Source organism: Cucurbita pepo, chromosome 8 (genome assembly GCF_057944985.1).
Source record: "Cucurbita pepo subsp. pepo isolate OVF chromosome 8, ASM5794498v1, whole genome shotgun sequence".
In the NCBI taxonomy this organism is placed as follows: Eukaryota; Viridiplantae; Streptophyta; class Magnoliopsida; order Cucurbitales; family Cucurbitaceae; genus Cucurbita; species Cucurbita pepo.
In genome coordinates, this window is record NC_141805.1 from 5,153,653 (window position 1) to 5,166,802 (window position 13,150).

Consider the following 13,150-nt stretch of genomic DNA (forward strand, 5'->3'; position numbering starts at 1 on the left):
CTAACAAACTAACTTTTGGGGGTAAAAAAAAAATCTTTCAACCCAACCCAACCCAACCCAGATCATGTACACCCATACTCTCACATGCACTCGTTCATAACTCACTCAATATTAAAATTTAGTGTCATAAGGATAAAATACTCAACCTCGTCCATATACTATAACCCGATTCTTTTGTATATCAACTACATATTGTTCAAGATTATTCTAATAACTTTGAATTTTCCATACCACCGATAATATTAAAGTAAAAATAAAATAATCGAAATTATTATTATAAAAATAATTAAGAGATTTTAGGGCATAAATCTCATTTCCTCTCGAGCATTATATTCCACTTAGTAAAATTTAAATTTCTTAAAAGAACTCCTTATCTACATTTTCTAGATTCGTTCGATTCGAACGAGTGAATTTTATTTTGTAAAGGATATGTTCTCATCTTCCTAGTAGGTCAAATATTCAAAATGGTACATTAAAATAGTTTACCCATGATCCCCGTTCACTATTATAGAGTGAGTCTTGTGAATAATGTTACCAAGATAATACACTCATCTTTATTTATATCCTATAAATCCTTTAGGTTATTTCTTATGATTGCACTAATTACTTCATAAATGAATATAACAAATAATAAAAGACTAATTATGACATTTTAGGCCATAAATTTGAAAGGTCTCTCACTTAGATTAGAATTGGTGAAGCACGTCTTTTTTTGATATACTTTATGCCCAATAGAAAATATTTTAAAAATAATTTTTAGTATCCTCGCACACGTTTTAGTCTCATCACTCAACTATTGAATGCATGTGTACTTGGTCTGAATAGTTTGATGTCTGAGACTATTTTGATTATTGAAAATTGATGTGATTAAGACTATGTCATGAATGTTATGCATTGGTGTAAATATAAAAAGTACCCACAAAATTAGAAATTCATTTGTAACATATCCAGAAAATTAAAGGGTTATCGTTCAATTTCTAGCTATTTAAATTCTTCTATATAGTTTTAAACCAATTCAAATACTTTCCACCAAGTACCCAACTCTAATTTGAGCCAATTCTCTAACCTTAAGAAAGAGGATGTTCGAGTGGCTACTACGCTCACTGCACACTTGCATCACCACCAGAGCTTGGCTACCACTTCGCCCAGCTCCTACGCCTACCACGAACGTCAAATCATCACGTGGCTGCTAAAGCAAGCTAAGCTTCACACGACGATCAAAAGACCCTCTCACAGCCGAAGGATCAACAACACGTTAGAGAGCTTTTAGATCCTCAAACACCTGTTCTCAACGAGTTTCGAAGTGATCCAAATTCTCAACGCTGTTTTTGGAGGGTTAACAAAAATTGATTAGTCATTAATTGTTGTTTTCATTACACATTGTGAATATGCAATTTAATTTTTTTCATTCGAGTAAGATTTAGTTGATAAACAAATTGGATTTTATAAATCAAAATCAACTTCATATATATATATATCTCAGTAAACAATAATTTAATAATTTTTGAAGTTGTAACTTTTTATTTTTTATTTTTTTAATGAAGTTATAGGTAAGATTGGAAATTAAAAAAATTAATCATAACATTGGGAATTACCTCATAAAAAAAAAAAAAAAAAAAAAAAAATCCTTTTCGCTCAATTCTTTGCCCCTACCCAGTTTCTTCATCTCTGATTTCTCCCGTTTCCCAATTCTTCCGCAGCCTCTCCATTTCTTGGTCGGCATGGATCAAATGTTTCCTTTTTCAACAACTCTATAAATTAGGGTTTCTTTTCTCCTTCATTTCTCTTCTTCTTCTTCCTCAGTTCAACCCACAACCGCAACCCTCTCCGCACGACCCCACTTCCTCGGCTCTAAAGCAGTTCCGATAAAAACCTATATCACCTTACGTATGTTTCTAAATACCTCTATTTTACTGCTGAAATCATGTATTGTTTCCTGAAGATTCAAATGTTTCAAATGTTGTTTGGTCACTTCAGTGAAGTCGGTTTGTCTGTGCTCATCTCCCTTTTCTGCAGGTATGGACAACAATCCTGCTGGGAACCCTGAAACGGTTACTGAAGCTGGATGGTATATTCTTGGTGAAGATCAGCAACATGTTGGTCCATATGCATTTTCTGAATTGCGCGGTGAGTTTTATGAACTGAACAATACATTTTTGCATATAGCTGATTTATATTGTTCCAGGCGTCAATTTTGATTCTTGTTATTTGTGAAGTATATAGATGAATTACATACGGGAAACGAAATGTACCTTGGCACCTTGTGTCATGACAACTCTAAGTTTTGTCTTGTGAACTGCCGGTTATTCCTCGAATTTAGTTTTAGTCTTTCTTTCTTGAATTTTAGTTGTACAAGTAAACAATAGCACGCCGGATCATGTTCAATTGATATAAAAGCTATAGAAACATTTGTTTAGTTAATTTTCCGCCCTGGGCAGATCATTTTCTGAATGGGTATCTCATGGAAAGTACATTGGTCTGGTCTGAAGGACAAAGTGAATGGCATCCGTTATCGTCTATTCTTGGGTTGACAACGAAAGTATTTCAACAAGAATCTGATTTGTCAACTGCAGGTGAAGTCTCGTTAATGTCTCCATAATTATTTGTGAGTTACTAGTCAAATTATTGCCAAGTGTTTATTGGGTGTTTCAGTTCCTGTCAACAACAACAATGTCGACGATGAGCTCGAGAAATACCAGAAGGAGGTTGGAGAAACAGAAGCTACAGTTGAAGTGTCAAGTCCTAGTAGTAGGATTTTCGGTATGGTGGAAGGTGATCTTGACAGACCTACTACACCACCAGAGGGTGAGGAAGAATTCACTGATGATGATGGGACAACTTACAGGTGGGATAGGGCTCTCAGGGCTTGGGTACCTCAGGTATTTTTCTTAGGAACCTTGTGCATGATGTAGGATTTAAATTTATGATGCCTTATGTTTGCTCTAAGAGAGTCATAAAGTTTGAAACGTGAAATCATTTGTCATGCCACTATAGATCTAAGTTTTCTTCCCCCCACCCCACCTTACAAGATGGATCGGTAAAAAATTCAACCATAAATAAACATATTTCTTCTATGGTCTACATTCCACATAATGCTGTCTTTTAGTTTTTCTGACATTAGTTTTTTGTAGTTTCTATATCATCTCTTCCCATGGATTCATGTACGAGCGTTATTTAATAATCTTGGTGTATTCTTCCTTTATAATCAATCATAATTGTTATGAGAAGGAAATGTTGTGGCATAAAGTGGCCTGAGTATTTATGGAAAAGATGATCTAGGTTGGCAGGAGGGTAGGTAGTGGTAGGAGTCCGGGAGAGGTTTCCCATAGTTTTAATTGCAACAAATTTTTTCATTTAATTAGTGAAAAGTTAGTAAGTATGATAATCAGAATTCTCAAACCAAGGTCTGCAAAAATATTCTAAAACAAAAAATTACATGCTCCTAAAATAAGGGGAAATTAAACAAAGGATCCCCAGTTACACCCTATATCCTGGAAAGGAGTGTTACTTAATAGTGAGAATAATGAACATCAAGAAGATGCTTTATGTCTAGCTACATCAACTCTCTCATCCCATTTAGTGAATTTTTATTCAAATCATCTTTAATTTCTTTTGAACTGTAGTTTTGAAGTTGTTACTTTGACTGCGTTTAATAATATCAGTTCAACTTCTTTGAATTTGACTCCACAAGTTAATTGAAGAAATAATGTGCTTGGACCCACTATCTATCACCTAAGGGATATTGAATGGTTGAAGAAGGGACTGCCAACACTTGTTGTATAAACTTTCGTTGAGTAAATGAAAGAATATGACGGCGTACGAAAAACAAGATTGGAAAAGTGGGAGTCCAATATAATCTACAAGAAGAGGCTCCAATCCAAAAAAACAAGACCAAGATGATAACTACGAATAGTCCTAGAGTTCAACGTCCACAAAGAGGCATTAAATCTAACAATCTCCCCAGCCTCCTCACCTGAGCTCTCTCTTATCTCTAAAAACTTTTTTATTTCTCTTGAGCCAAATATCCTATAATAGAACAAAGAAGTTGGTTGGCCACAACACAATGCCTCTTTCCCTAAAGGAGGAATGCAAAAACACCTCCTCCATCCACGAACCCCCATCACTTTTACATGCCTCACTGACCCCGAACGGTCTCCTTCACAGGTCCCAAAAACCATTAGCAAAAGCAGGCAATCCCACCACATATGATTCAGGTCCTCCTCATATCTCTTATTGCACCATTGTAGGTGCAAAATTAAGGAAGTGTCTTTGAACGTGATCCGTAGTGTTAACCTTCTCATTTAGAATGTGCCACCCAAAAAGCCTCACGTTCCTAGGAATTTTAACATTTCAAATAGAAGCAAAAACAGAAGACTAAGGGGCATCTAACGTTTAACAGGGCTTGGGAGAGATACAATGAGTGGAAATAGGAATGACATGAAAAACCCCTTGAAGGATCAAGGGTTCAAAAGCGAACATCTCTCCTCCCAAGGATCTGCCACATCTTTCCCCTCCCTGTTAGTAAGTGGTCGATGAAAACTGAAGGAGAGTCGATAAAGTGTGCTCGTTGATTGATTGTTGGGAAAGTATATGCCTTCCTTGGCTTTTGAAGAGATAAAAGCGAATAGTTGCATTCATGTAAGAAGGACTTGTATTTAATTACAACATATTGTCCGATTAAAACAAAAAGAAGCTTAAGTTTATTTTCATTGTGTAATTGTTTGTTTGGGCGATATAGAATTTGGAGAAAATGTTTTGGAGTATCTTAAAGTATATTCCTAATTTATTGCTTGGATGCAAAAACATGTAAATTTATTCATATCTACAATGACTTTTGGTTAAATGTATTTTATGGAAAAGGGGAGGTTTTCTTCTTCATTTGCCCATTTGAAGTAAGGAGTCGTTTTTGTGGGAAACTAGGATTTGTGCTATTTTGTGGGGTATGTGGGGGTGAGAGAGAATTCTGGCGGAGAGAAGAACAATAAATCCTTTAGAGGACCTTGAGTGAAATTCAAGTGGTGTGTGGTCCCTTGTAGGGTTCCATCTTGTCTTTGAGCTTTGGTTGCGAAGGATTTTTGTTATTATCCTGTAGGTCATATTTTACTTGATTGGAGTCCCTTTTGTAGTTTGGCTCCTTTGTGGGCTTTGTCTTTTGTTCATCCTTGTATTCTTTCATTTGAAGTATGGTTATTCATAATTATTTTTTTTGGATATTCTTCTATATTTTTCCGCAACACGAAATTTATTTGTGTCACTGTTTATGTGCTTGATTATATATATTGTTTGCAAATTCCAATAAACTACTTGTGTGTGTTTGGTTCAAGGGTTTGTATAGTTTGGAGTTGAGAAACTTGGGATTGTGTAGTCTGGAGTGGGAAACTTGGTTGTATAGTCTATTTGGATTTTTTAGAGTAATGAGTTTGAGAACCTTGATTTAATGTAGCTTTGAGTTGCATGCTTGTAATTTGTAAATGTGTGTAGATTGAGATGTGATTTTCAGATGCTGGGGTTTGTTTAGTTCAGTTCTATGGCCATGAAATTAGAAAATTTACAGTCTTGGATTAGCTAGCCACCTAGCAAGTTTACGCTCAATTTCTAAACTTGAGACCATGCACCAGACGCCCCATGGGCTGTTTCTATCCACCCAGATATATTATATGGTACCAAACTTTAGATATAATTTTGAATGATCCACCCATATGTATACATATATAATATGTTTGTACGATATCAAACTTTCGATCTACTTTGGAACAGGATGATGCATTTTTTAAAAATGAGCAATATGGGGCCGAAGAGATGACTTTCGTGCAAGAAGAAGAAGTCTTTCCACAGCTTCTAACCGATACCACTTGTACCTCTATCAAGGAAGAAGATGATTCTGTTCCTTCCACCTCCATCAAGGAGGAAGATTGTGTCACAAAAGAAGCTAACAGCAAAAGTGAGGACATGGAAACCAAACAGAACGGGAAGAGAAAGTTATGTGACAAGCAAGTTGAAAAAAAGGTTTTTCCTTGGATTGTATCTTTAATTTATTTATGAGAGTAGAAGAGAGTCACTTTAGATAAATTCATTGCTATCTAACTTGATTATCTTTATGCTTAATGGATGCCGCCTTTTGCAGGAAGCAAATAAAGGTCCTGATGGTTGGTTTGAACTAAAAATAAATACACATGTTTACATAACAGGGTTGCCGGAGGATGTTACTATTGATGAAGTACGTTCTAGACATGTTCCTAGTTGTTGTATCTTTGAGCATTGTTTCCATAGGATGCTGAAGTTTTCTGTCATATGTTGCAGGTTGTGGAAGTTTTTTCAAAATGTGGAATAATAAAGGAGGTATTTATCATTTGACATGCTATGCTTACATGAGTAGATACATTCAATGTTTAGTTGACCTGGTTGTGTTAATTCCATATTTGATAAATATTTTCTTCTAAACAAGGACCCGCCTTTAAGATAACCACAACAAAGGCACATGAACTGGGTTATCTTCAATTTTTTGGAAGTAGTTCCAAAGGGGAGCTATAATATTCTTTGAAATATTTGATGCCATTACCAACAACTTGTAATTACTTCCCTCTGATAATTGACCCTTCCCCCCTTAAGCACGCAATCAAGGGAAATTTAGAGAACTTTGTTTTCAATACGATATAAACTGTCAGACAAAAGAACCTAAGAGTTAACAGGACTCCATATTGATTACTGTAGATAGTTGAACAAGTTTGGCTTAAACATCCTTAACCATTTCTTGCCAGTAGAGAGAGAAGAAAGCCGCTGGACAGGAAGGAGAGAGTAACACATTTGGCAATGCTCGAGCACTGCATAATGGTTGAAACATTCATTTCGAGAATGGGAGACCATGACCGAGCATGACATTTTTTTTTTTTTTTTTTTTTTTTTTTTTTTTTTTTTTTTATAAGAAGCCATGCTTTGATTGCAGAAGAATTGAAAGAATACTAGTGCATAACAAAAACAGCTCACAAAAAAAAGTTATGCAGTGTTCGTGCATGGTCAAGTTTCTTGAGCCGTCTCTTGTTCCTCGAATCATTTGTGTGTTTCAGATACTCCTTCTAGGTCTTGTTATAAATCCTACCATGGCTTACCATCTCATGACTTGGATATGAACCAATCAAACCACTTATATAGGGGATCATAAGTAGGTCTCGCTAAATTTGCAGGGCCCATATGGAATTCTCTCTAGAGTGAAGATAGAGTCAAATCAGCAGGGGTTATACAAATACATTGGCACCCCTTCTATTTTGGATTCACTCTAGAGTGAAGATGGAGTCAAATCTACTGGGGTCATACAAATACGTAAACAGATCTGCCTAAATTTTGGGTACACTATATCTATGAAAGTATGCATGTGTAGACCCTCGGAAAACATAGAGGAGGCTGGAGTAAAGATATGATGAGTTCATTGGTAAAGCAATTAAGTCTGGGTGCTTTGTCCCTTCATTTCTCTTTATAGCTTTCCAAATCTATATGTCTTCAAACTTTCTTTGTAGGCCAACATTTATCAACCACTGATGGCTTCCACTCAATGCCAATTAGCCCAAACCTATGCCCATCTTCTTTCATGAACGGACTATTAATAAGTGGAACAATTTTCTCGACTCTGAATCTTCAACTTGTTCCTGTTGCTTCATAATATTGCTGAAATATCCGTTCTTTAACTGCTTAATTTTACACATTTGGAGTAGCCTTTCTGAAATACTCAGTTTCATCCCCTTCCTTTAACCAACTTAATTTTACACATTTGGAGCAGCCTTCTATCTTCTTTTTGGTATGTTTTCATAATTTCTCTTTTAGTCTTTCTTCAATTTCACCAGTCTTCTTTCCTCACAAAGTGCAATATCAGCTGATCTCTCTTCTTCTTGTTCTTCCCTCATATTTCCCCCACTCTTCTTTCACCGTTTCTGTCTGTCCTTTGAATCCCATCATTTGATGCTTTTGTTTAAGACTTTCAATTTCTTTATTAAATTAGAACCAGCCCCACGCTCCCACCCTTCCACCTTGACTGAATTTCAATTTTTCCCACCAATATAAACCAATTCTTTCTTGTTTAGCCAAATGTCAGAGAAACAAAAAGATGGTTGTGCCCAAACTAAATTTCTTGCTTCAAGAACAGCGTTGAAATTATCCTATATTGGTGAAATTATCCTATATTCTATTCAATCTTGATTCTTTGAAAAGTTTAATCCTTTTTTTAGACAAAAAGGCAATGTTCATTTTTTGTGAAGTATCATCCTTCCACTATCTTTCTCATGCCACCCACCATATAACAATGAAAGTATGATTTTTCCTACAAAAAAACTATATTTTATTAAAAAAATCTAAACTTTGTTGGATAGGAGTCGTGCAGTCATCCTTTTGATTACTTTTTAGGTATTACAACATTTGGAATGATTGTTGGTTGTAGAAAATGGGGAGCTAAATCTCAGTCTTGCCTAGTTATGTCAATTCAAAAGCCACCATGTTGTAATTCATTAGGAGAGAGGATATTGAGATGATTTCCTACCTCATGTTTTCATGCTTTTATATTCATTTCTTGCTTGATGGTTTCCTAGTTCTCATGCAAGCTAGTTTATCTAGGGATGCCAAGAATTCTTACGAACATTTTAGGTCACAAACGTATTATGTTCTTACTCTAAATAGTTATATGTTCTTTGCAGGATCCTGAAACCAAAAAACCTCGTGTTAAGTTGTATGTTGATAAAGAGACAGGGAAGACGAAGGGTGATGCTTTAGTCACCTATCTGAAGGTAATTTTGTTATCCTCATTTTTATCTTCTGCCTCTTTATTTTCCTTACCTCTTCCTACATTTTTCCTTCGTGATGTTATCCACATGGTCTACTCTATGTGTTTGCTTGGCCAGGAACCCTCTGTTGCTCTGGCTATGCAAATTTTAGATGGCACGCCTCTTCGTCCCGGGGGGAAAATTCTTATGTCTGTTACTCAAGCTAAGTTTGAGCAAAAAGGTAGTGTTTGCTCACTAATTATTCATATTTGAACATCTTTTGCATTTCTTTATCTATCTAGAATTCTTTGTTCTCCGCAGGTGATAAATTTGTATCAAAAAAAGTAGACAACAAGAAGAAAAAGAAGCTTAAAAAGGTTGAAGATAAGATACTCGGCTGGGGTATGTGTTTCGTTTATATATATTTGTTTAAATTTGTAATTGCCCTCTCTTTTCATTCTTCTTGAGTGCAAGGCTTTTCCTCTTCCCCCAGCCTAAGGGCTGTTTTGTCCCCTTTTTGTTTTAATCTATACCACAGGTTTCTTGTTAAAAAAAAAAAAAGAGTTCTATAGAAGAGTTTTACTTTTTTCTGATATCAAACATACAAATAAAGTTTTATGTTGCGATTATTCATATTCTTGTTATTATTTATTATTATTTTTTAAGTAAGACTCTAGTGTTCATTGAACCCAAGTTAGGTCATCACTGTTTCTTGTGTGCAATTGGTGTTATGCTAGATATGTTGAATTCTAAGAAGCATATGATAACTTTTTTTTAACAATTGAGAGCTGATCAGAAGAATCCATCGGTTTGGATAGTCATGTGTTAATTAATACCCATGCTGTAATGATAAGCCTCATGGTCCAGATGTAGGATAATACTTTGTCAGGATTTCATTAGACCACTGTTAATTCTTAGCATTGAGTGTGGTAAATAGATGAATTATATAGTTTGTTCATAAGGAGTCTAAAAGGGAAGGGATGAGAACGGAAAATGGTAGGTACAAATTGAGGATGGGTTCCTTACCATCGACCTGAGAAGAATTTTTCTTGCTCAATGCCACTTCATACAAAATATAGCTCAGCTTCTTCCTCCTTTCCTTCCAATTATCTTTTCGATAACAATTTCCATTTTTTACACTTCCTAGCCTACACCTAGAAATAATTTCCCCTCCCTTGTTTACTTTGTGCAGGTGGCCGAGATGATGCAAAAATTTCAATTCCTGCAACTGTTGTTCTCCGTTTTATGTTCACACCTGCTGAAATGAGGGTTAGTTCAATAATCTTTTGTATATTCTCCAAGTAATTGGAATTTAACATGTGATGACATCTTTGTTATTTTATTCATCTTTTATGGTGAAACTGGAATTGACTTCTACTAACTTGATAATTCCTCCGTTGAGTTGCATATTTTTTTATATTTATAGATATTAGTAAATACAAGTATATATGAGTTCTAACACTTTGCCTGGCTTAACTATCAAGTTTTTTGTTAGAAACTAAGCCAGATTCATGATACACATTCATGAATTTATAATTCCTAGGTATTCGAATTTTCAGGTGCATGGAGGTTCGTTTGTTAAGGACATGAATATTAAATGTCTTTTAGATGTGCCTCTTGGGTTATCATATAAAGGAATCATTCTCCTTTGTAACTAAGTCAATTGAAAAGTCGAGTAAAGAAATTCAAGAGAACAATTTTCTTCTCTTCAATATTGAGTTTTGTAAGACGACAAAGTTTATTCTCTACAAAATTGTCAGATTAAAAGTATTATTGTAAGCTCTTTGATGTTCACCATCGTTTTGTTATCGCTAGAAACCTCCTATGTCTATTAGCATAGCTGGTCTATGTGTTGGCCGGCACAATACCACCAATCTTTTTTGTAGGTCATTTCTATTTTTATTTTTTATTGAACATGCAGTGGTAGGTATGCCCATATATAGATTTATAAGCATGTGCATGCATTTCCATGTTGAGTAGACTATTTTGACTGAAATATTTTTGGACAGAAGTAGAGGGTAAGTAGCTTGGTCATGTAAATATCGATGAAACAACAGCTGGTTCTTGTAATTTGGAGTTGTTAATGAAAAGTAAAAGGTTCTATCTCTTGTGTAGACCGATGAAAATTTAGCTTCAGAAATAGAAGCAGATGTTAAGGAGGAGAGCACAAGGTTTGGTCCTGTGGATTCTGTTAAGGTACCTCACCTATTTCTTTCCTTTCTGAATTTTGGTCTTTCTGTAAGTATTTAGTATGCCTTTTAAAAATAAAATGCTAGAATGTCGAAAATGAAGTGTTTTGTTGTTAATAATATATTTGATTTTTTGTTGGGGTTTGGTTCAGGTCTGTGAAAACCATCCACAAGGTGTGGTTTTGATAAGATTCAAAGATAGGAAGGATGCTCAGAAATGTATAGAGTTGATGAACGGAAGATGGTAACACATTTTGGTGTTAATGTTCCTTTTTCCTTTTCCTTTTCCTTCTTTATTTATGAAAGTTTAAATCTTATTTGGAATTTTGAACTTTTAAAACTTTGGTCGCTGCTACTATTTTACTCAAAACATTTGTTTTAGCCAACTCATGAGGCCATACATACATGTCATGTCCAAAGTGGAATAAAGTTAAAAATTGAGGGACAAAAGTGGTGGTGTTGGGAGTTCAAAGTACAAGAACAAGAACAAAAATGAGAGATCTAAAGGAAAACAAAACTTTGATGGGTGGTGTAAGTTGGAGTAGCAGAACTTAGTTTGTATATATGATTTGGACAGGTTTGGCGGAAGACAAATTCATGCAAGCGAGGACGATGGTTTAGTGAACCATGCTTCGGTGAGGGATCTTGAAGCCGATGCTGTTCGCTTGGAGCAGTTTGGTTCTGAACTTGAGGCTGACTGACTGACTCTAAATGCGCCCAAGAAAGCTGTTGAATTTTTCTAATATAGCCGTACGCCTGTATGAATCCATTCTGTACATTATTATTATTATTCATATTACATGGCCTTCCTAGTTAGTGTTGCACCTAAAACCTCACCTGCTGTAAAAGAATTTTTTCCCCTTTTCTTAACTATAACAAATTTTCCCTTTCTTTGAAGGCTAATGCATTCTTGATGTAGACTAGGTTCAAAGCTACTTTGATTTAGGTACTCCACTTTAGTTTTTGTACTTTTGAACAATTTAATATTTCAACTTTTGTATGTAATCTATTTATTTCCTTTATTTTAAAATTTGTAGCGATTGAAAATATGATTAGATTAGGAGTTGAATGGAATTTCTTACCAATGTAGATCTCTTTACTGATGAAATGTGTTTATAAATTGTAATTGCTAACTCCTTAAAGATGTGAGAGTGTATATTTGCACCAACACTTGGAATTTTTTGGTGGCGTTGTTTTGGCACCGTTGTTGGGAAGTTCGATAGAATTTTCTTTTCTCAATTTGTTTTTACAGAGTTGCGAGTATAAGCTGCAAGGCAACTGCAGAGCAGCATGGGGAGTAGAAGTTTAGGAGTGTATGAACGACAACTCTGGTTTGGAATTTCTGCTTAATCTAGAATAGAAGGACAGATCGAGAGTAAGAGAAAGAACATGAGTTGGCAACATAGAACAACCTCAAATGGGCTAGAGACCCCAAGCAAATCAAGCTGGCAATTTGCTTGCTGAAGCTAATCAGGTATGAATTCCTGGAAGATGATAAGGAAATAGCTATTAGGACCTATGCTTTTCCAGCAATGGAAGAGCTAAATCCATGCATAATTAAGTAGGATTAGGCAATTTCACGGTTTACCTTTTAAAGCATCCACATCCACATATGCACCTTTTAAGTTTTTCAGTTTTTCTCAGGTGTTAGTGACTCATTAAGATTTCCAGGAGTAGAGAAGAAAGATATAGTAAGATTAAGTTTATTTCCTTACACGTGAAAGATGCAGCTAAGACATGCTTACTTACCTTACCTTTAGGAATGATCAACTCACGGAATGCACTAGCGTAAAAATTCTTAATTAAGTATTTCCCACCAACAAGAAATATCAAATTCAGGAATGAAACTTTGAGCGAAGCATGAAAGAGATTCAAAGATTTATTAAGGAAATGCTCGCACAATGGAATACCTTATTGTATTCCAATGAAAACTTCTTATAATGAATTGAGCATAATCAAGTGGTGGACGCAAAATAGCAAACAGAGATGAGATTTTGGAGAAGATTACCACTAATAACTATGAACAACCAGAAACAAAAAGGAGTACGAAGTTAGACGCACTGGCGTCAATCAATGCACAACTAGCTATTGTCCAACATTGAACTTTGTACCAATTTTCCCTTTTCTATTTTTAAATAAATAAAAATTACAAAAATGGCACCAACTTTTAATTTCCTTTTTCTGGAACCTTTTAAGGTTAAAAAGAAAAAAAAAAAA

The 13,150-nt window shown here is 35.1% G+C and overlaps 1 protein-coding gene across 1 annotated transcript; it reads left to right on the forward strand.

The window, feature by feature from the left end:
• Positions 1–1,620: 1,620 nt before the first annotated feature.
• LOC111784612 (uncharacterized) lies at positions 1,621–11,963 on the forward strand. The gene is made up of 14 exons (XM_023665263.2): positions 1,621–1,887; positions 2,017–2,127; positions 2,439–2,573; positions 2,653–2,879; positions 5,758–6,006; positions 6,125–6,217; positions 6,301–6,339; positions 8,679–8,768; positions 8,883–8,985; positions 9,066–9,146; positions 9,937–10,013; positions 10,860–10,940; positions 11,086–11,177; positions 11,511–11,963. The coding sequence occupies exons 2-14, from the start codon at positions 2,019–2,021 to the stop codon at positions 11,632–11,634; spliced, it is 1,500 nt and encodes a 499-aa protein (XP_023521031.2). The 5' UTR covers positions 1,621–1,887; positions 2,017–2,018; the 3' UTR covers positions 11,635–11,963.
• The last annotated feature ends 1,187 nt before the right edge of the window (positions 11,964–13,150 follow it).

Excerpts from the sequence above, each read along its gene's own strand:
- LOC111784612 (XM_023665263.2), top strand. The coding sequence starts at position 2,019 with ATGGACAACAATCCTGCTGGGAACCCTGAAACGGTTACTGAAGCTGGA. Across the intron at positions 10,014-10,859 it reads TCACACCTGCTGAAATGAGG|ACCGATGAAAATTTAGCTTC; the intron begins GTTAGTTCAATA and ends TCTCTTGTGTAG. Across the intron at positions 11,178-11,510 it reads GAGTTGATGAACGGAAGATG|GTTTGGCGGAAGACAAATTC; the intron begins GTAACACATTTT and ends TGATTTGGACAG.